The 24,229-nt window shown below is 32.4% G+C and overlaps 3 protein-coding genes across 7 annotated transcripts; 1 reads left to right on the top strand and 2 right to left on the bottom strand.

Annotated features, from left to right (window-relative positions):
• Nucleotides 1-1,147: 1,147 nt before the first annotated feature.
• Nucleotides 1,148-8,637, bottom strand: Hecw (Hecw ubiquitin protein ligase). Of its 2 annotated transcripts, none has more exons than XM_076618039.1 (9): nucleotides 8,361-8,637; nucleotides 6,615-7,907; nucleotides 5,986-6,276; nucleotides 5,613-5,811; nucleotides 4,996-5,531; nucleotides 4,584-4,921; nucleotides 4,311-4,511; nucleotides 3,277-4,236; nucleotides 1,148-3,131 (listed from the first exon to the last, which is right to left on the bottom strand). In XM_076618039.1, the coding sequence occupies exons 2-9, from the start codon at nucleotides 7,863-7,865 to the stop codon at nucleotides 3,020-3,022; spliced, it is 3,888 nt and encodes a 1,295-aa protein (XP_076474154.1). In that variant the 5' UTR covers nucleotides 7,866-7,907; nucleotides 8,361-8,637; the 3' UTR covers nucleotides 1,148-3,019. The 2 variants fall into 2 exon arrangements, with proteins under 2 accessions (XP_076474154.1, XP_033189891.2); XM_033334000.2 differs by having other exon boundaries at nucleotides 8,452-8,637.
• A 180-nt stretch (nucleotides 8,638-8,817) lies between these two features.
• Nucleotides 8,818-9,914, top strand: RpL32 (ribosomal protein L32). Its single transcript, XM_033334006.2, has 4 exons — nucleotides 8,818-8,975; nucleotides 9,207-9,307; nucleotides 9,382-9,534; nucleotides 9,714-9,914. The coding sequence occupies exons 2-4, from the start codon at nucleotides 9,215-9,217 to the stop codon at nucleotides 9,870-9,872; spliced, it is 405 nt and encodes a 134-aa protein (XP_033189897.1). The 5' UTR covers nucleotides 8,818-8,975; nucleotides 9,207-9,214; the 3' UTR covers nucleotides 9,873-9,914.
• Nucleotides 9,915-10,423: 509 nt separating this feature from the next.
• On the bottom strand, nucleotides 10,424-23,522 carry Esp (Epidermal stripes and patches). 4 transcript variants are annotated; one of them, XM_033334005.2, is made up of 11 exons: nucleotides 23,029-23,522; nucleotides 14,968-15,146; nucleotides 13,799-14,052; nucleotides 13,176-13,377; nucleotides 12,822-13,042; nucleotides 12,330-12,501; nucleotides 12,075-12,242; nucleotides 11,806-11,967; nucleotides 11,508-11,648; nucleotides 11,281-11,426; nucleotides 10,424-11,105 (listed from the first exon to the last, which is right to left on the bottom strand). In XM_033334005.2, exons 2-11 carry the CDS (start codon nucleotides 15,143-15,145, stop codon nucleotides 10,749-10,751), a joined length of 2,001 nt encoding a protein of 666 aa, XP_033189896.1. In that variant the 5' UTR covers nucleotide 15,146; nucleotides 23,029-23,522; the 3' UTR covers nucleotides 10,424-10,748. The 4 variants fall into 4 exon arrangements, with proteins under 4 accessions (XP_033189896.1, XP_076474156.1, XP_076474155.1 ...); XM_076618041.1 differs by lacking the exon at nucleotides 23,029-23,522 and adding an exon at nucleotides 22,825-23,010 and having other exon boundaries at nucleotides 14,986-15,146; XM_076618040.1 differs by lacking the exon at nucleotides 23,029-23,522 and adding an exon at nucleotides 22,825-23,008.
• Nucleotides 23,523-24,229: the final 707 nt, after the last annotated feature.

Here is a 24,229-nt window from a genome sequence, read left to right as displayed (position 1 = left end):
ATCATAAAATAATATTATATTACAATATTATATTAAAATGATATACATTTATAATAAACATTATATCTCTCGCGCACAAAAATTTTTATCTATCATTAACATATTTGTAATAACTGAAAATATATGTATATCACCTATTTATATTCACGCAATGAATTATGAATTTGTCGTAACAAAAAAATACACAAAAATTTAGTATTATAAAAAATTGTAAAAAGTAAATTAAAAGGTATATATTTTTTTGGAACACTTTATTAGCATACCATCACTAAATTTCAAAATTTCTTTCTCTTTTGATTTTAAGAAAAGAAAATAAATATCATTTTGGTACTGATATACAAGTATATAATCTGAAATATAAAATTTATTGTATGAAAATGTACTAAAAATATATTTAAAAACCTTTGTTCTAATCCGTAATTGATTTTTTTTTTGCACTTTACTACGGTGCTGCCTTTCTTTACCCTCATTATTTTTGTTCTTACATCCTGTCGTGACCTTCATAACCTGACATTTATTGATTCAAACATTTCAAACAGATTTTGCACTATGTTTCTGCATAGACTGCAACATTGTCTTCATAGAATTTTTCTACGAAGACATTTGTCAAATATCTTATATTTTCGCGAAACAAAAAATATTGGTATTTTATAAAATAAAACATCAAATTGATTATAAGTCGACCATGGAAAAATGCATTGGTATTGCCTTGTATGTAACCATTACATAATAATGATCATACGTGTGAAATTATTGAAAACTTTATCGACAAACTTTCTTTGTTAGAACTATGAATCACCAACTCGATTTTGCGTTATTTAAGAAATAAAATTGTCAAGTACCGCAAATTATTTTGATTAAAAATATTTCACATTTAATTTGATGGATAATCTTTAACTTCAGATCTCGGAACGTAAAAATGTAATTGTACACACTTTCGGGATATATTTTTAGACAATTGTATGACATGTCACGACTAAATTAGATTTTTTAGAAGATACCATCCGTTAAGTTTAAAATTTTCACTTCCTCTGAATACCTAATTTTTCGTAAGACTGTAATTATTCTATAAATTAGAAAAGTTTGCTTATTATAATTTTTTTTTGTATGAAAGTAGATCGGATATTATAAGAAAGGAAGAACAATGTTTAATGTAACATAACAAAAGAGGCACATTTTATTTTCTTTAACAATAAAGTAAAGAATGCTCTCACACAGTCATGGTTCATTGTAAATGTTATGTGTTATCTAATATTACAATGCCTGTAACTTGTACAATATGTACTAAATAGTCTATAATTTGCCATGCTATATGACTAGTTTACAGATAATATAAGGTGCAACTTATCTTCAACAATCACATAATATTAGTATTTCTATTTAATAAATATTGTTTCTATTATTACTACATTAATGTTATTATTGTTATTTATCGACGTTACTTATCGTACTACTAACATCACACAAAATCAATCACTTAAACGAAAGTTTAAGAGTAAATAACATATAAAAATGTTTTTCATATTTTATATCATCATTTTTAATTGTTATTTTTTTGCCGATTTTTATAGATATTTAATACTTCATTTTGAATTCTACTAGATAATAAATAATTTCATTAAATTTATTTTGTAATATAATTTTGGGTCAGGAGAAATATAAATAAAGTTGCGTTGTATTATCTCTTGCACATTGCAGCAACCCGTATATGTTTTGTATATTATACATATTTTCTTTTCTTTTGAGATGAGAAACGATTAAATGATTAACAGATGAAAATTTTTTACATTAATGCCGCAAAAGTGAGATTAAAGTTCAAGAGGTAGACTAAATCTTGAAGTATAGGACCATCTACATGCTCATCAATATTATAATGTTTGTTTAGTATAGTTTTTTCTAAAATTAGTTTTAAAGAATTAAATAGACGAATTACAAACGATGTCCTACATATTAAATAAAATTCTATAAAACGTCTATGTTAATGCTAAATGTGAAATTAATAACTGAATGATGATTGATTATTCTTATTACTTTCATTGACTGTATATTCTTCATATACTATCCATATTTTCATTGTTTATTCATTAACTGCTTTTCTGGACATTTTAAACATTCTTGATTAATACCAAATACTGGAAATTTTTATTTAGTTTGAAGATAAATTATATAAAACACGTTGGAAGAATGTTTATAAAACGCCTTGATTACTTGTGAGAAGATATCACTAAATATGCAATAAAAAGTTTTTGTTTTATAAACATTTTTTTTGCTTCATTGTAGAACTTCATAAATTAATTACGAAAATATTAAATAAATTGACATGGAATGTCTGAAAACATTAGAAAAATAGCTGCAAAATTGAATATTTAAAAATACAGACTAGAAATCAGTATTATATCTACAAACTAGGTAGACAACAGAATAAATTAGCTACATAGCTGCATTATATATTTTTGTGAAATGCGATATTAAATGCTCTTCAATTTTTATAAAAAATTTGTAAGAGTATTTTTACAAAATATAAAGAAAAGAAGCTTTTATAGAAATTATGCTAAATAAGTCGCTTATTTTTGTATCAATTTCAAAATCAGTTTTTTCTATACCACATATATCTACAGTGTTTTCCGAACAATTTCTAGAACTATAGAAGTTTGAACAGAAATAATTGTATATATTCATACCTAAGAATTTTTTCTCAATGTATTAAATCTATAATTTTTATACAAGAAATGTACTACGCGAATCGTTATTTAGTTTAAATATAAATAGATTACAGCAATATGTATACAATATTTAAAATTTTCAAAATATGCGCAACTGTTTTTGTTAGATATTTACATTTTGATACAGTTTTGATTGTAGTAATCTAAAAATCCGATCATGAATTTTTGGATAGTAGAATACATTACCAATCTTACCAATCTAACTTTAAATCTGCAATGATGCTTTATTCAAATAACACGAACCTTGATGTTTTTCTTATATCGTTATGCATTTGCTGTAATCATAGCAAATTCTCTTACTCTATTCCAAAAGTATTTGTTTCTTCTACAGCCAATAAAAGCTTTTCGTATAAAATTTCAGGCGTAGGATACGGTGGAAGATCCAAGCGATTAAAGCATGTATGAGCCCTAAAAAGTTATCTATTTTGAAGAATAGCATTATTGAATAAACAAAATGATACTATTAACAAATTTGAGAAACATTCATACCATAAATATTATAAGAATTCTAATTGTTTTGTTCATTATATTAGTTTTAAGACAACTTTTATACCTGGGTAAACTATTTGGCCTTCCCCATTTTTCAATGCAAAATTTCCGTGGTCCTGTAGATCCACGTAAAGCTGCAAATCCTTCATATGGAATGCTTGATGTACCAGTAACGAATTGTAGCAGTCTCAATCGTTGTTCATTAGTAAATCGGCTTATACTGCTCCAAAACCATTCTACTACTGGATGTGCATCGTGATAACCACTTCTGTATTCTGTATGCGTTCTCCAATCGTTAAGATCAATTTCTGCCGCTCCAGCTATTACTAATTCTAATTCTCGTGCATCAAAAACTGATACTAATCGTGGATCTACGACTTCATAAAATCCACGAACTAGAGATTCCGTTTGTTCGGCAATACCGCGTTCAAGTCTCCAACGTACAACTCTTTCAAGGTATTCCTTTTTATTTTTCTCCGTAACTGCAATGTTTCTTCCTCCTGGTTTTAGTTCGCGTTCAGCTACTCGGCCCAGAAGTTCTTCCGTGACCGAAAAAGTTAATTCCAATGGTTCAATACTTATATCTCTTTCTTTAATCCACATTAAACTTTGATGGAATTCTTGATCTAAACTCTCTAAATCACTTAGACTCGCTGGTATTCTCAGAAGAGCTTTATAAAATGGTCTTGTAAAAAAGGCATCAAGCAGATATTGGTGAACTAAAGCTAAACCCAATACTCTGCCTGAAAACCTGAACCAATCATGATAATTATCTACAAAAGCTGACATTGGCGACACTTGTACGGTATAAGTGTCGTTAGCAGAATATTCAAATAAACCGTAATAAGGATTAAAAAGTTCGCGCGACAGATGAAAGAAAAATTCACGGGATGGGCCACCATAATCTACACCTTCTTCCTCATCAAACATAATAACTAACTTGCTTTTTTGCAAGTCTTTTTTTGAAGCAGCCATAATACGAGTGAAAGCATCTTCCAGGAAATGTTCTCTTCTAATATGTAATCTAAATAAAATATATAAAAAGTGTATAATATAATAAATATATTTATACATTTTTTTATATTGGAATATACTTACTTTAATTTTCCTGGACCTTGTCCATATCCTTTACTTTCTAGCTTCCTATAAAATGTTCTAAGTTTAGCTTCAAAATCTCTTCTATATGGAGCTGGAGCTCTAGCAGAAGCTCTTGTTAAGCCAGGCGAAGCATGCGGACTACCTAATGGAGATCTGCCTACGTTTCCAGGTACATATGACATAATTTCTTGTTCAAATAAACTGCAACAATAAATTCAATATTTTAATATTATTTCATCCTTTACCGCCTTCAGAAATTAGATTATTTTGTACCTTAATAATAATGCTAGAGGTACGTCATGTCCCAATCGTTGTAAAGCACTCGTCCCTTCAATTCGTATCGTATTTACTTTCTCTCGAAGCGCAATATTTTGTCCTAATGCTGAATGTCTTTCTTTTAGGATATCCATTATATTTGGTTGGCGCAAAAAGGCAACAACTTTGTCGTTATAAGCTACAGGTATATCGGGTGTAGTTGTAATAGCTGACTGTTGTGGTCTAGGTGGAGGTACAGGTGCTTCATCCAATAATGTTCGTGTGTGAGTCGGTTCAGTAGGTAATCTTGGATCAATGAAAGATGTTGCTTTTCTTGCATGACAAATGAAAAATTTCTAAAAATATTAACAATTGACTATCAGAAAGATTTCTCAAATAACGGAAATAATTTAAATCATGGCATATTTACTTTGCCTGTTCTATCAAGTTTTGATTCATAGCCTCTTGGAAGTTCTTTAGCTGGATCGGAAAAGAAATTTATTAATGCAACCAAATCTCTATTATGTTCGTATCTCGGAAAAACTGCTGTATCTCTTCTGACTTTGCTAATCATGTGTTTCAAACTGGGATTACGATTATACAATTCCACTGCTTCTGCATGACTATGTAATACTGTGAAAAAATCGGGTCTCGTTAAAAATAATACTGGAGGACTCGTATTAATATCGAATGGTTCGTTTTCAATTCTTTCGACTCGTTCATTCGGTCGTTCCATATTCTCGAAATTATTTCCATTTGCATGTTGCGAACTAGACGGCTCGCGATCAATATTGTCGGGTCGAGAAATAGTTCGACGAACGCTCTGATAACGTCTGTCTAATTGCTGCCTCCGAAGATCACAGCCAGTGTTCCGTGTTGTTAAATTGGGCCTTTGCCAAGTTGTCGTTCGATTAATATGATCTATGTAGAACACCCGACCATGACTATCGATTCTTGCTTCCCATGCTGCGATAATAATATATTCAATAAAATTTTCTTGTTTAATTACACTATAACATTATTAAAGTTATGCTAAATTTATCTTACATGGTGGCAAAGGTTCCTCAGATGGTAATGGTACATTAGATGTTTGACACATCGGTAACGGACGCAATGGCTTTGGACGATGTGTAGGTGTTGGTGGACACTCTAATGGATTTGTTAAACCAGATATTGGCCTTTCTAATGGTCTAGGCGGCCTCGGTGAACTTAACAGCGCAATACTTTTTGTGACAGCTCTCCGCGACTAAAATATTAAAGGGATTGATTATAACAATGTAAATACGGGAATCATATAAATATAAAAAATTGTAAAAACTTTATATGAGACATCAATATTCACAAAAAAATATTAAATACAAGCTAAAATTACATTATATGCTTACCAATTAACTGCAGTGCATATATTTCATTAAATTACCTTTGAATTAGAAGCTTCATCAACATCTACAATTTCAAATCCAAAACAATCTTCAGGGTGCAAGGGTGCAGAATATTTTTGAGGATGTCTTTTGGGTAATTCTGGTGGGCCAGTTGGTAAAGCATTACTTCTATGTAAAAGTTTGTGCGTTACCCGTGGTGGTAGTGGTGGAGGATTTGGATACAATGTTTCATATAAACCTTCAGGAAATGAAAAGCCTTCTGTACTTCGCCACAATTGATAATATTCCACGCCTTCTTTTGTTACAATACCATTTGTATCACATGGTCTCTGAAGTAAAATATATTTTATAAATTGTGATTTTAAAACAATTCTACTTTCAACATGTTTTATACTAAAATTTAATTTATAAATTTGAAGGAGTGTAATATTAATCTATTAACAATTTTGAAATGAAAATCAAATTGCATGTGCATATATAAAAGTGTAAAGGAAGTATACATATTTGCATATATCAAATATTGAAACTTGTTTGATTTAAGGAAAAATATGAAACATTTAGTACATAAGTAAGATTAAACATTAAAAATAACAATAGAATGCTGAATTATTTGAGTGTCATAATAATAAATATTTATCAAATTTTAATACAGTTAAAGTAACTGCACCTTTTTGGTCCCATTATGACCTAGAACTGCTTGTTGTGATTCTGTATCAGAATTACTTGCATCACTACTGTTTGAAGAACGAGGTTCTATTTCAATGCCTTGGGCTTCTTTAGTTGATGATGGTTCCAATAGTGCCACAGCATTTTCTTCCAGCTCATGCTGCTGAGCGCTGGCAGTTTCAGATAAATTTTCTAAAATTGGCAGTTTAAATGGTTTTTTTGTAATATCATTACAATGTACTAAATCTGTTAACATGTTTTGTGATTTTGGCACACTTTTAGATGTGTGTGAACTACCAGCTTCATTTAATCTGCTTAAATTTTCACTTATACTCTTATTATTATTTTCTGTTATACTTAATGATTTATGTGTATTAACAATATCATTGCTATGTGTTTCACTTATTGAAGTGCTCAGAAATTGTAACGGTTCATCAGAACTGCATGAAGCTATACCCTGTAATGGTAAGCTACAAGCATCTTTCATAGAATCTCTGTTGTGAGTACTAAATTGAGAACTAAATTGTTGTAAAACATTGTCATCATTATTGTTATGTTTGTCCCCTGTACTCTGTTCATATTGTGATTCTGTGCTACTAGATTGCAAATCTTTGCTAAAAAATTGTTTCTTTCTGATCATGTTTCTAGAAGATAAAGGCAACTGTTCTACAAAACTGTTTACCTTTCCAGGACTACTATCTATACTTGCCAAGAAACACTTCTTTCTTGTTAAGTTTTTATGAGACAATGATAAATGTTTTTGTCTCGAGTTTTGTGCAATTTCATCATCCAACCTACTTGAAACACTAGCAATATCATTAATTGCACAACCCAATGCTAATGCAGCTGCACCAGCATTCTTGGAAATTACACTTCCTTTATCACATTTTGATTCAGAACATGCACTTAGATCTTCAAGGGTATTCGATACCTGAATATTACTCGTTTTATCAATTACTTCTTCATTAGAAGATGCTTTCTGTTGCTGTAAATCATTTTCATTTGACATACAGTTTACATCTGATGACAAAGAAGGATTCTTATCCTGTTCTATAAAATCACTTCTAACATCAGACTTAATCACTTTTTTGCTACTATTTCTTATGGTATTGGTTTCTACATGATTTACTGTAGCTGAAGATTCTTCACTTGTCACACCGACTGTTAATAACGTAACAGATTGTTCTTCAGGTTCATTTTCTCCATTATCTTCTTCAGAACCTATATTTTTAACATTAATCTCAGATGGCATTTTTTAAAACATAGTACCAATCAATTATATTTCTTTATATTGCTGTAAATAAAAATGAAATAAAAATGTTAATAAAATAAATAATAATTAAATTATATGAATAATTTTATCATATAATAAAGCCATTAGTGCAATATTGAAGTTAGTATATTGAATAAAATTGGGACTATATATTTGACACAATTCTTTGTGAACAGTACACTAATTTTTATTGTAATAATTTTATTCTAATACTTTTATCAGGCATTCACAGATCATAGCGATATTAAAAAAAAATTTGTTCAGTCCGACACAGATAACAAATATTGAAATATGTACATATCAATGTACATTATAATTGTCGCAAAGCATGTAATGTATCCAGTATTAAAAATTCGGCACTTTTATTATTCAAAATCGTTATGAAAAACTAACTAAAAAAATTTATTACAATTTCCGTTAATCACATATAACGGAACAGTAAATAAGTTATAGTTCATTTTTGTGATACGGTACCTTTAAAGGAGATAATTATTAATACTTCAAATTTTGCACACACTAGTAATGTCAAATCGTATTGAAATATTAACACATTGGTACATTTTACCTGCATATGTTACATCATTTCAAATATCTCAAATGAAAAGCCCCGGTAAAGACATTTTACGTCACATTTACATATTCATTTACTCTCCTTGCTCATTATACGAATTCATCAAAGAACATTTTGACAGAAAGATATAGCAGACTGTATCTGGTAACTTTTCGTAGCGTTACATTCATAGGCTATGCTGTCACATACGTCTGATTTTGATACCCATTTGGAGAATTGAGGAAGATTTGGGGAAGTTGGATTGTTTCTATGAAGCGTTAAGGCGCTTCACTCGCGCTCTGTAAATTGAAAATTAAATAAAATTAAAAACAATTGAATTGTACGAAAATTAAAACAAAAGTTGTAATTATTTTGTTAGATAGTTATCTCTACGATGTAAATTGAAGAGAATATCTGACTAACTTTATAGTTTCTTTTTGTGTGTCACTAAATAAGGTATCACTAGACACAATACTTTATTAAACGACCGTGATCCAAGTTCAACGTAACCTTTTTTGTTTGGCGTGTAGTAAGAGACGGTACGTAATTCTACAGAAATCCGAAAATTTATTGAAAATCATTCGTGTAACATAAAATATACACATATTAGTTTAATATGAATGAATAAAGATTGATTAAATACATCATATTTTTAAAAAATAATTTACCGTCACAATTATACGATTAAAAAATATGTGACAAAATGTGTTGTTATTAATTTATTTCTATAACTGTATATGAATTAATTTACATTGTATTTATGTTCTTAGTGTAAAAAATGGCTATTCGACCGGTATACAGGCCTAAAATTGTGAAGAAGAGGACGAAGAAGTTCATTCGTCATCAGAGTGATCGTTATAGTAAATTGAAGGTTAGTTTTTATATTGTTTATTATTTATCAATGTCAATAACTGATTTAAAAATCTTAACAAAATAATTCTTCAGAGAAACTGGCGTAAACCCAAAGGTATTGACAACAGAGTTCGTAGGCGCTTTAAGGGACAATATTTGATGCCCAACATTGGTTATGGTAGCAACAAGAAAACTCGTCACATGCTACCAACTGGTTTCAGGAAAGTTCTGGTACACAATGTTAAGGTAAAAAGAATTATTTTTCACTCATAAGTCAACAATTATTATAGACAAAAAATTGTACATTCTTATACATCAAAAAATATGTAACTTGTATTTATATTTTGACTTATTTAATAAATTTTTATACTGAACTGATTCTATATAATAATTGTAATAATATTTATTTTTTGGATGGTTTATAGGAATTAGAAGTTTTAATGATGCAAAACAGAAAATTCTGTGCTGAGATCGCTCATGGAGTAAGTAGTAAAAAACGTAAATCCATTGTTGAACGTGCTCAACAACTTTCAATAAGGGTAACTAATGGCAGTGCAAGATTACGTTCTCAAGAAAATGAGTAAAAACACATTCTTACTTGATTTAATAATAAAATATTTAAAGTATGTTTGTTTTTCTTTACATTTCTCTCCTAATATCTACCCATCCATAGTGCTATTACAGATAAATGTAATTAAGACACAATACTTCGAGGCACAGAGATTGAAGGAAATTTCAAAAGAATTGATGTTTCTTTGTATAACTTAAAATGGTACAATATAAGTATATCTATACACTTTTATAAAATAGTTTTAATATGACACATAATGTATGCATTAATGGATCTAATTAATGCTTTTTCTGTTATTATACTTATAATTTATTTTCCTTATACTGTAATCTACTTGTGTTCTTGTGTATTACCAAGTTCAGACTTAAAGGATGTGTTCCCGAAAGGATCTCACTATGACATAAATTATTTCCCATTAAATATAAAAATTTGTTTAAAGTTTCAATTTTATTATAGTAACGTATAATGCACAAAAGTGTCCGTATAAAGTGCATTTATGTCATTTATTTTTTATAAATAACGACAGTGATTAGCGAGCAATTAAAATATAATTTCCTTTTCATATAGTACATCATAAAAATGATTTATTAAAAACATGTTTGTGCTATAATACATATAATATAAATAATTACATTAATCACAATGCATTTTTAAATATAAAATGCGATGATATGCGTTTGACATGTTTCGTTGAACGTTAATGAAAAATATTTGTCTTATACTTTATTTTTGCGTAAAATCTATAATTGTAGATTTTAATTATGATGATACAATCGTGAAAAATGTTTAATAACTTTTCATAGATGAGACTACCATTTATACGATCAATGTAAAATAACATGGTAATCCAGATTGCATTATGTTATTCTATATACGTAAATAATGTGCATTATTTAATTTGCTTGATGTATCCTCTGTCTTTAAGGAGATCATCTAACGCCTCCTGAGTATAATATACAACAAAATCAGTTGATGCGACAGCTTCAAACACGGCATAAACTGAAGGTTTTAGATTGTAGAAGAAGAGTGGTTGGCCCCTCGATGCGAAATCCTTTATTAAAGTTTCAATTACCATAGCTGCAGTAAAATCTGCTCCATAAATATGAGAACAATCGATTACAACTGGGGTTGCAATGTTTCCAGTTCTTTGACTATATTTTGTTACTAAATTTCGAACGTAATCAACAGATGGAAAAATTAAACACCGATCTGGAGTTAGCATGAGATATCGAATGCCATGTCGAGTCTGTAACATAAGATACAGTCAAAATATATTCATCAACCTATGAATAAATAAATAATACTAAAGAAATAATACATAAAATAATAATAAAAATAACAAAAATATATACAATCAATGGTTTAAAGCCACATATATAAAATATTACAGTTAAATAAGTTAAAGAGTGAAAGATACGTACAGTAAGTTTTTCCACGGATATTTTTGGTCGTGCCGCGTGGTACAAAATAAATAAAATATTTAATCCAATACCGCATAGAATACCTATCTCTAATTTTAACAACAGACATGCGATAAATGTACCCAGTCCGGGAATTAAATCTGATTCTGTAAAAATAAAATATTAAAAAACGTTAATTTTTTGAAAGTAAACACTATTTTTCAATTCATATTTTAAATTGTTATTACTTTTAGTTCTCCACATTGGCTTTACAACTTTAACTTCAACCATGAATATTACTGCAGCTATGATAATTGCTGCTAATGTACTTCTTGGAATGTAGCTGAAGTAAGGAGTGAGAAAAAAAAGGGCTAATATTACTAAGGTACCTGAAACAAATGATAATTGTGTGAGACCTATATATATGAAAAAAATTGGTAATTATATAAAAAATTCTAGTAACAAATAATTAATAATTATATTATAATAATTCTAAATTAACAATTAATAATAAATAATTAATAATTCTAGCAATTGCTATTCTACCTGTGTAAATGCCTCCCATTGGTGTTCTTACTCCAGAAGCATTGTTTACCGCGCTTCTACTAAGAGATCCTGTACCAGGAAACGCCTGAACAAAAGAATTACCAATGTTTGATATTCCAATCGCTATTAATTCTTGTGTTGCATCAACTGATTTTCCAGTTGCTGAAATAAATATGAAAACCTTTCCTTTTTGTCGCATATAATAAAACGGTACTATTATTCACGTAAAGAATACATTTATAATGTATAAAAATGATGTATCAACTTACAGAAGGCCTTACAAATGGCAATATCTTCCATTAACGAGATAAGAGGTAAAACGAGGATACCGCTTCCCAAATTTGAAGCCATATCGATAAATGTCACCGTTGTATTGTCATCTTTCGTGTAACTAAATGGTGGTAATCGTACGTTTGGCATACCATCTGGTATATATCCTGTTAAAAAAATTAGTATATTTAATAATAATACAGTCAGTAATATATTTACATAATCAATAATCGATCTCAATTTATTGTTCTTACCAACCAATTTGAAGGGCGAGTCTTCTCTAAAGCTGTATCCCAAAAGACCGGACAATATTACTAGAAGAGCATTTCGTGATGTACCGAATAACCATATGAGTTTATTTAACACGCGATATTTTGTACTTTGCAATTCTTCTTCTTTGGGACCGACATTGTACGATGCAAAAAGCTATAAAAAAGAAATCGGAAAAATATCTGTTAAGAGAGTTAGATATTTTACATGCTATGTACAGTATTTAATGCATATAATAAATAATACAGCATTTAAAATGTCATCATATATAAGTAGCGCAATTATTAGTTCTTTCCTAAAAATATAAAAAATTTGGAAATATGTGTGTGCATGTATTTTTGGTATATCTGACACTAGGAATGCAGGAAATTTTGAGAATAAAGAAATATATTATTTTTTAAATTATTCGTTCCTACATTATCAAAGCGTTAATAATTCTTTGATACGATCGCATATGTATAATAATGTATACGTACTCTGAGAAATAAAAGGAGCACAATGCAAATCACTCCAAGAACAGCGTCCCAAGCTGAAGTTTCGTGTATATGTTCAGCAAGGTTTCTCCACATTTCAATGAACTGCGAACCTCTCGCAGGAATGCCGAGTACATCTTTTATTTGCGAAGTAATGATTATCAAAGCTACCGCTGATGTGAAACCAGAGCTAACAGGCCCAGACACAAAGTCAATTAGAAATCCTGGAACACATATTATTGAACCAACTTATACGTATATTTACGAAAGGGAATAGTTATATATTCAGAACTTTCTTTTATTTCGAATATCATTATCGTAAATGGTAAGCGGACAGTATATGTTGTAGATATTTACCAAGGCCAAATATACCCATTATCAGTTCTATCAGCCCGGCCAAAAAGCAGAGGAGTATCGCATGTTGCAATGGTGCATCGAGATGTGAAACTGTTTGGTACGTGAGCAGAGATATGATGGCACTAGGTCCCATTGGTGTGTCTTTACAAGATCCGAATATAACATAAATAAAACAGCCTAGAAAGCTACCATACAGTCCATACTGTAAAACACAATTTCTTTCATTAACCGTCTTATTTTTATCTCGTTTGATAATTTGCACACGCGAACAGGACATCTCACGAACTAAGATAGAAATCAACGGAGAGCAAGTAGAAGTAGTGCAAACGACAAAATTTTCTAATTTGAGAAAATTGATAATTGATAATAAAAAATTGAAAAGATAGGCAACTGTAAACCCTACCACAGGATTTGTATGCTTTTAAAATATATTACTATAGGTACACAGGTACATACTCATGAAAGTTTGGAAATTCGTAATGAATTAATTAATATAGTAAATAAAGAAAAATTATCTCGTAAATACGATTCTATATTATTCTCTGTACTTATCCGATGCTTTGGAAAATTATGCGTTTGTACCACTTTTTCACTGAACTTTGTAATTATCGAGGAGTACTAACTTGAGCTGGTAAACCTGCTACGTTAGCATATGCTAACGACTGTGGAATGACAGTAAGGCCCACGGTAACGCCGGCAACAAGATCACCAAGTCCGTCGTGACAACTATACCTTGGTAACCAATTTAAAATTGGAACCCTTTTATAAATGGTTTTCTTCGTACAAGCCGATTTACAACGTCGCTTCAACTGATATAACGTGGAATGTACAAAACTATCCTTCTGCTCCAATCTATAGTCGTCAGACTCTTCTACCACTATACGAAACAAAGATGGAATAATATCATTGACTATTCTTTGGTTGTTCAACTAAGAAATAATAAGAATAATTCAGGCGCCGATTGTAAACAAGTAAATCAATTGTTGATCTATGATCATTTAAAGACAGAACGAACGATCAATCGTTCTAATTTTAGGTTATAGAGATCGTTTAACATCGTATTGTTAAAGTAATAATTTGAGCGTGCTGTACATACGTATATGAAAATGCGATCGTACAATTTGTTTTCGTATACTTATTAGGCGATAGTTTGATTCAGTCTAGTTTCACCCTTGTACTTTATTTTATAAGTTGTTGTTATACATCTGTTGTTAAATTACTATCAATCCGCTAACTCGTATGTATTTTTAGTTACATGTAATTAGATCGCGTATATCTAATCGTAAGTGGAAAAATTCGTGTCTGATCTTATTTTATATACAGTGAATATTTTACATTGAATATTTCGTATATTTCTACGTATTAGGTGTATTTCGTGCATTCCTAAGCCTTTAAATTCCCCAGAAATGCATAAATATCCGTAGTCTAGATATAACAAAGCAACAAAAAAATATGAAGTTAAGGTTATCTTAATTTACGATATAATCAATATAATACGTAACTACTGTGCACGATTCTCTGTCATCTTTTCGATTCTATTTTCGTAAAGTAATTTCTACGAATCACCCATTTTTCATCGTTTTTAAGAAACGCGTCTAACTATGCGAATTGATATAATGTATCTGCTATAACAAATTATTCGTATACTTTGCGAATTGCATTATCAACGATTCATTGGAAATGATAAAAGGAAATGAAGGATTTCACTTACTCGGTGGTTTTATATACAAGTGATCACATTAATAACGTCAGATGTAAATTAATTAGTCATTTTAGTGTTACATGTGCTTACAGATAAAATCCGAAGAACCTTGTGTTTCTTGGTGACTTTCGTACGAATTATGTAGAATTTCAGAACTGTTCGAATGATCGAGATTCAAACTATTCCTAGAGCCGGTCAAACCATGATTCACGTACACTCCGGTTCTACTGTCTTCATTCGCATCTGCCGTATCGTTTGGATTGTTCATCCTGAAAATCCAATATTTCACGTGAATTAGTATAATTATATCAAACATTTTTCTTCTTTCTTCCACGAACATCATCCTCTCCTCAATCAGTTTCTACACGAAGTTTACGTGAAAATCGATAAAACTTGATAGCTTGGAATTTTACCATTTCGCTACGATAATGATTTGCTAGTGAAATCAAAAGAAGCGTAGTGATATGCAAGTAAAATAAAGAAAAAAGAAAGCTTTTTAAAATTGAACGCTTTACATAATAAATTACAACGTAACACGTTACACTTGAAAATGTAACTGTTTCGGATAATTATAGCGTGCATGTTTTAAAAAAATAATTACCCGACATTTAAGACTCATTCGTCCTCAATAAGCTGATCATAATATTGACATGTTTCTATAGAACTAAATTAGGTACATACGTATATCTAATCTAAACCGTGGATGTTATTGATGCATAAACACAACTAAAGAAACGTAAACTAAAGAAACCTAAATAGAAATAATTTTCGAAATTTGTTTCACCCGCTGAATACTGTAAGCGCTGTAACAAGTATTAGGTTGTCCGGAAGGTGTCTTTCTTTCGCAAACGTGTTTTTAACAACAGTACACCTTCGTACAAACGTGAAACCAAGTCTGTGAAATGTCGCGGTGTTTATTTCAACAGAACAAAATGGATCGTACATAATTCGACAAAATAATACAAAACAAAAAACGTTGTGCGTCTATTATTTCCTCATAAAACGAAAGAAACTTTTCGGATAACCTAATACTCGAGATGTTTCTTACGTTACGCTCATTGTGTACATTTTTACACTTACGTATATATAAATTTCCTATAAATACATAAAAATCTTAATTATAGAATAGAATGGAATGTCATGCTCGTCTCGTTATAGGGCCATAAAGGTTTCATGTCTTTGGTTAACTTTTGCCCGGCTGGACTAAGTATATTTAGTGCTATATCATGTACGCTAGCATGATGTTAAATTGGGACAGTATATTTAACAGTCATTGGTGATATTCGTTCAATTAGACTGAGACTAAGTGATTCGAACTAAAGTTAGTATACGTGCTTTTCTGCGCGATTCTCACTTGTCACGAGTTTTTATTGGCCTTTATTTAGTTCAACGTAACGAATCGGACCACATAACTCGAAAGAACGACAGAATGTAAACAAGTAAGATGAAGCAGCGTATTAACAGATATTATTGACGGCGAAAACAAATTACACATTGTACCACAACGAACAAGAAAACGTCAGATCGATTTAAGATGACCAACGATGCGACGAAAAGAAACACGCGACTTGCGTCTGAAAACCTTCTCCGGGCGTATTTCTTTAATTAGAAACATTACGAAAGTCGAGCCGTATGAATGCGTTGTTTAGTTAACGATAAATTACGTTCGTCAGGTGGATAATGATTTATGACAGCATGCCATAGTGTTTGTTTACTTTCAGCTTCTTGTTTGATCGTGACGAATATTTGGCTACGATAAACATTTGCTTAACAATTATATAATGTGCATAATATTATGGTATTCCACGAGTATCAGAATAAATATAAATAAACGAATATAATACAACTGCGATCGCCATTGTAATCTTATATCTCGTGTTTTATCGAATGTTTTAGCCAGTAATATTTCGTGACATTCTACATCTTTTTTTTTTGCAAGCAATTTCTATTTGAAATCGAGAATGAATAATAATCTCTTAAATATCGTATAAAAGTGAGAATACAAAATTGTAGATGCGAATCTCGTTGTATTTTCTCGCTTACATAACACGATATTTGTCAAATGTTGCAGTGTAAAAATACGAAAAGTACTCTATCGCTTCGAACTATTTCGAACTATTTGGACTGTGGATACTCATACATTTGTAAATATGTAATATAAAGATACGAGAATACATACATACATTCTATATATATAACGTATAAAGACATATGTGAAAAAGAATTTGAATATGTAGATGAAATCTTTATTCCATGTTTTTAGTTGAATGTAACCATGAAAATATGAATTTGCATAAGCGTATCCGTAGGCTGTTAATTAAATACAAAAATGTTAATCGATATACACCTCGAACTTGCTGATATGTATATGTACAACCTATAAATACTCATAAGACATGTTTTATTTGTTTTTTTATTTATTTTAGAAATGACAGAGTCAATATAAATCTTCGCACTATTAACTGGCGTAAATTACCAATAAATATTGATCATCGAATTTAAAATAATTCAGAAGATACTTACGCCAATAATACCATTTCATTCATAACTTCTTTGACAAAGGATATTTAAATATTTGTCTCGATTACCGCGCGATTATCACGCAATGTGGTAAATTCGATCAGGCAAAGATCTTCCGAGGAAAATTACCTCTTTCCGCTCCGTATTATCAAATCTAACGGTTAAACTGCGTAAATGCCCATTGATCTCTTATCCTTGCATCTAATATTACTGGTATCTAATATCGAGCGTTTACCACAACCACAGAACGTGCCACCTGGCTTCCCTTTCCAGAATATGTTGTTCAATGAGCATCACATGACGATGACTGAATTGCAGATTTTTATGCACTTATGCAAATTAAAGATGCAGGAACGCACAGGATGTATATAGCGTAGATAAATAGAAAAAACTATTCAAAGTACGTAACTCGTAAACAAATCCATGGTCTATTACCTTAAACGTGCTGGTAAAAATCAGACGGAATATCGACGCTAAAACTACCAGAATGATCGAAATAACCAATTGGAAAGTTCTCATAAAAACGTAATAGATTCACAACGTGATGGATTTTTCGGAATTTAAATGATTTCTTACAAAATATAGACAAATCATCTGTAAAAGTCTTCGCTCAGCCTATAAATTGTCCTAATCATTATGATTTAAATAATCTCTTATAAAATACGTACAATCATCATTCGCGAAAGCCTTCGTACACCCTGTTGAGTTTAACTCGTTTTTTAAACAAATGTTACACCTTAGCTCCGAGAAGATCCGATCGAAATATCGGAATATCCTCTATCCTGCGTATCTGCGTTTAAATCAAATTGAAATATCAAAGTATCTGGTATGCATCTAATTTCCATTCTGTGGCCAAGGATTCAACCAACCAAGAGTCAAACGAGTCGATTCCACGAATGGCTCTTTTTAAAAACAGTCGATTAAAATGTGCCGGAGTAGCGGAAGAAGAAAAATCGACGTAAGTTTAGCCGGCGATAAAAGTCGTAAAATTGCCAACGAGTTTTGCAATTTGCAACGCTGGCCCGTTAATTCGCCCCGGTTGCATCTTGGAATCTTTGGTTGGCCGAGATATCGCGCTTTTATTTCCAATCAGCCAGGTAAAGTGCGGCCTGGCGGGCAATGAAGAAGGATACGAGGTGATAGGAAAAAAAGGCATTACTACGAGAGAACGCGTATCACATGATTCGCTCATGCAACCGGTCATTCTCTGCTATCATGTGCTTCTGAATCAACTCTGTCACGCGGTTTCTCCCCCCGATTCGCTGGCTCCCAACGCGGCTTGATATATGGTATGAACCGCGTGCCTGCAAATTAATTCAACTCGAACATTGTTTTTCATGCAAATCACGAATACCACCGGATCGAGGCTCACCGTCTCGTTTCAATCTCCGCCCGCAAATTATACGACGTATGTTAACCGGCCAGCCTCAGCTGCGAACTGTTACCGTTGCCTTGAAAGTGCAAAATATCCGTGCGCACACACTTCGACGTTGATTTATGAAAAAACTATGCGATACGAATCTATCAAAGTGGCATTCGATCTCGAGGTACGCAGATAAATTTGCTTTCTCGGCAATTAACTCGTTACGATCAACGAGACCGAACGTGTTACTCATTATTATCGGAAAACGCGAATAAGGTAACTTCGTTACAAATTATACAATTCGAATTCTCTCGTCCTTGTCTTACATAGGTATAACTTTGTCAAGGTGTGCATGCGAAATGTAAATACCTATAGAAATTCGTTAAATAAATCGGTAAGTCAAAGGAGGCAGGTTCATCGAGTACGAGAGCGCGTAAGATGAAAACAGCGATGAAATTCGCATAGAGAAAATTCTTATTCATCGACTTGCGCTTCATATAAATATTTTTAAATAATATAATCGAACGATCGAAACGTTAAGTGTCGAGTTTCCTTTTACGATATCGTTACTCCATCGTATTATTTTCTACTCTAGATTCTACGTGTTTTCCTCTTTTATTTGCTCGCAGGCGAACACACGAAACCGTGTAACAAACACACGGTAATAAAATCATCTTAGTCCCGATCCACGTAGATCCGCTTGGTTCTCTAAGGAAAAACCGTAAAGTCTACAACAATGATCTAGATCTAAAGCTAAAACAAACATCTATAATGTTGTGAAATCTACCTGCAATAACTAGTCTAGAAAAATTTCCTTCGCATCTCCATTTCCCGCTGTTTGCCGCGCTTTGCCATGGCAGAACTCACGGACTAATTTCCGCATGTAAATTATCCTCGCGATGGAACAAAGCGTCGCTATGCGAACCCACCGCTTGCCATCGTGAAAAGAAACCGAACGTCTTAATTGTAAACGACCCTGTCAAGGAAAATATCATTATCGATGATCGACGTGCGTACAACAATAATAAGAACGTGTAACCGGCGGCTCTTCTTTCTTCTGCAGATGAGCCGCTATTTCAACGCGTCCTTTGATACAGACATCCAACAGCCAGTACAATAGGAGTTAATGTGCGCTACTCAGCGGCACGTGCACCTCGACATCTTACTTAAACGCTTGGTTGCAACCGATTAAAACCAGCTCTAAATACCGCGGCTAAGAAATTTGAGAAATGTTTGCTTCCTGTGTTTATGCGATTTCCGCTCCTCGACTCGCAAAGGAACCCTCTTTTTCTTTTTCTCTCTTTCATTCTTTTTCCTTTTTTTTTTTCTTTCGTTTCTAATACCTTCGGGTACGTACGTACGTACATGCCGCTCGCTTCGTTAATTCATTAGCCGGTGAAAATTTCAACGACGTTAAATTTTGATGTTCCTGCAAATTTATGGAAATTCGTATGTTTATGAAGAGAACTGGCAGATAGAATTTAAACGAAAAGTCGTTTCGCCAGGTATTACGACGATCGTCATACCTGGAATATTTTATGTACTCTTGCGTGTCACGCGTCCTCTGTATTTTAGCATCTTTCAGTTTTTCATAGACGGATAACAATGATAAATTGTATGATAAACGCGAGACGATCGTATGAAATAATGACAACGATAAAAATGATATTAAGATTGCTATCTTGTCTTTTCTTTTCTTTTTTTTTTTTTTCGAATCTTTGTAATATTTTTTATTTCTGCTATGATTTATTTTAGCGAACAAGATTTCATTAACTTTATTAACATTCTATTAACTTGTCGTTCTTGGTAGAAGACTGATAGTTACCGATTAATATGTAAATATTTATCGAGAAAAGAATGTGATATACAGGGTGGTTGGTAACTGGTGGTACAAGCGGAAAGGGGGTGATTCTACGCGAAAAAAGAAGTCGAAAATATAGAATAAACATTTTTCGTTCGAGGCTTTGTTTTCGGGAAAATCGACTTTGAATTTCCGCTCGGTACGTGCGTACTTTAGCACATCTTGTTATAACGGATCTCACTGTAGATCGTTGTCTCGATGGAAAAATTAAAGAAAAAAAAAAATTAAAAAAAAATTGTATTCTATATTTTCTACTTCTTTTTTCGCGTAGAATCACCCCCTTTCCGCTTGTACCGCCAGTTACCAACCACCCTGTATATCTGTTGAAATAAAGAAGAACCGATAATTCGAATGTTAAGATACGAAAGGAAAACATTGTATTTAGATTCAATTATGCGTTAGCTGTAACGGTAGGATAAGATCAACGGTTCGATCGGTATCCATCGATATAGTATTAAATGGTATTAATTGCGTTCACGTGACGGTTATTGTTAATACAAGCTGATAATTTACGATTTAAGAGCAATAAGAAACTGCATCGCGATAGCGAGACTATTGCGGAGACGCGATAGATCGTGAGGTCAGATACACTCGTGACTTTCGACAACGAATCTCAATCAATGGCCGTGCCGTTGAATTTTGAATTTGATTTATGTACAATTTTTAATAGCAACGTTTATATTGAAAATTTTCAAGATTTATTTATAACTGTACAGTTCGATAAAGCTCACGCTAAAGAAAAAAGAAAAAAAAAAAGCTAAAAAAGAAAGAAAGGCAAAGACGTTAAAAATATAAGATTCGTACGTAACTATAGATTGGTTGTTAAAATTAATTTCAATATTCCAAATATGTACGCTCGCATCTATTTATTGGGTTGGCAACATTTTTATTACCACCTAATGACAAAATCCGCAATCACTTAGTTGCCAACCCAATACATAGATGCGAGCGACCGATTAAATGAAATTTAAATATGAAGCGGATAGGAAAGTATATATTTGGAATATTGAAATTAATTTTAACAACCAATTTATAGTTACGCGCGAATTTGTCACTAGATGGTAATGACGAAATCCGCAATCACTTAGTTGCCAACCCAATAGATCTATAATCAGACTGAACTTTTGAGTATGTAATTGTCTTTTATTTTTTGCTTGGAAACCAATTTGATTTGTGGAATTAAATTAGATATAGAAGTATAGAAGTAAGATCAGCTAATATTTTGTCTATTTAAATAATAATATTTCTCGAGTTTTGGCGATTTTAATTAGATTCCGGCGAATGTACAAATATTCGACGTAAATCTAATTTATCGTTAAATGTTTCACGAAGTAATTTCGATGAAAATTTTCAAGAGTTCCTCGCGTTTAGCGGGTAAACGTATATGTTGGTGAGGTTTCGACATTATTTACATGGCACGAAGAGGACCGACACGAATTAAACTCGTTGCTACGAGAGCAAGATCTAATAAAGATAATTAATTGAACCGATCGCGATACGGTAACGTTCAATATTTACCTTTTTACACGTAACCAACATACTTCGGCATTTCAACATTACAGAACACTGGAATTGAAGAATTTCGTTCTATCTAATCTAACTGTGTCTGATCTTTTTCTCCTTTGTTTACTGTTGTCCCTTAATTGTATTTGATTTAATATCGATGTTGCTACATCTGCCTACTTTAACTTACCTCTACTCTTGTTTATTTTTAATTATAGAAATTGTTTGTTATTTCTTGGCGAAACGTTCGAACAAAGTCACGCTCCGTTTTACTACAAACAAATCGAATACAAAAATGTTTGTTTCATTCTCTTGTCGTGACTTTAGCTTGTGCGCTAGTTTACCAACGATATCTCGTCAGCGATTTAACAAATACTTTCGATTCATCAACTTTCAAGAAAAGAAGACCTGTAGCATAACACCAGATCGTCTTTCGTAACGAAAAGTGTTCTTACATCTCCGAATTATTTAACATCGAAGCTGCGCGGAAAGCAATTGAAATTTCCTGTCATTGAAACACGTGCCCGGTACGCTATAGTAACCGCAACAGATAAGAACCAGTTTTTTTTATTATCCCAAGTAGATTTATATGTCTGTACATAAGAAAGCGTGATATTTCGATATTTAATAAGCCAACGTGATTTATTCGTTCTATGCAAAGAAAAAAAAAAGAAAAAGAAAAAATAGAAAGAACACTCACCGATAAGTGTATCTAAACAAATGAAACGCGTCACAATAGATGCCGATACAAACGATCAACATTTCGCAAAATCTGTCATTTACGACAAGAGGTTACTTCATAGCGACGATACGATTCTGTTTTGTCGTTTCCCACTGAAACCGAATCGAATCATCCACCGATTTGAAAGATACAAAAAACAACGTGAAGCTCGATATAACTCACTTAAAGAGCTACGGGTTGTAGGCGACGAGATCGGTTGTTCGGTTGTCACTACGTCTCGGAACGTGGTTCGGGGGAATCGAAGGTGGATTTCTTGGCCTCGTGGCCGACCAGTTAGGCGATCTAAAGATCGAGAGAGTTACTTGTTCTTACATCCACGACACATTCTACTCGCAAACAAGCGGAAAACGCGAGAACCAGAGGCAACAACGGCTGTGCAAACGGATAATCATATGTACGCGAGTCGTTTGGCGGAACGCGCGCTCACTTTCAGCTCGATTCCCGTTTTCCTCGCTGAAAATCTTCTCGACGCGGTGCCGTGACACTTGTTGGGGACAGTCGGACGAAGGTCGAATACCGTGAGCGCGGTGCACGAGCGAAAAAATATACGCGAAACGGAATCCGATTTCGAGAGGCCGGCGACAAAACTGAATCCACGGCAATACGCGACCGGCCATTTAAATGCGTCGTGCTTCTTCGACAGTTTCTGCCGTAACTTCTTCTCCCCTTCTCCTTAGCCCGTCTTTAAAGCAATAACGTCACTGGAGAACAATCCAATGGGGGCATAAAACCTCTCGGGGCCTCTGTTTCACACTGAATTTCTCCGAATTTTTTAGGAAATTTTGAGAACACTTTGCCGCTAGACTGTCGATTCATACGCGTTTCTACGAACATTCAAAGATGCAAAGAACACGCATAATACATAGGAAACAGATGAAATATCGCCGGTAGAGCGTCATCGATACGCGTATTTAACGAATACGAATGTGTTCGTAAAAGGATGGATTTGGAAGAATATCCGCAACTATAATAGCCGATAGCGTTCGGTTCTTGTTTACGAATCCGGGGTTAGGTTCGACGTGAAGTTTCCACGAGAGAAATGTCGCTTGTATAGAAACGATTCCGTTTGTGTCTACGCCGATTCGACGACAGGTGACTTTTAGTTGGGGTACGCGGTAGAGAGAATAAACATAGACTGATTAGATTATAAATTATGGACGTATATAATAACAAACGTGGAATTATCGGTACGTAGATCGATGAAAAATGTGGGAATGATCCCTTGTAAGTATAATCGGCAAACAAGAACAAAGATCGAAGAGGAAAAGTATTGGTTTTTCATTCAAAAGTCCTAACTTCTGCTTAGCATTAATATTTATAAATTATACCGAACAGTGAATTTTTATGTATTTACGATAAATTC

The sequence above is a fragment of the Bombus vancouverensis genome, chromosome 4, assembly GCF_051014615.1.
Source record: "Bombus vancouverensis nearcticus chromosome 4, iyBomVanc1_principal, whole genome shotgun sequence".
Classification (NCBI taxonomy): domain Eukaryota; kingdom Metazoa; phylum Arthropoda; class Insecta; order Hymenoptera; family Apidae; genus Bombus; species Bombus vancouverensis.
Note: the sequence above shows the minus strand (reverse complement) of the source record. Positions and strands in the feature narration are given on the sequence as shown.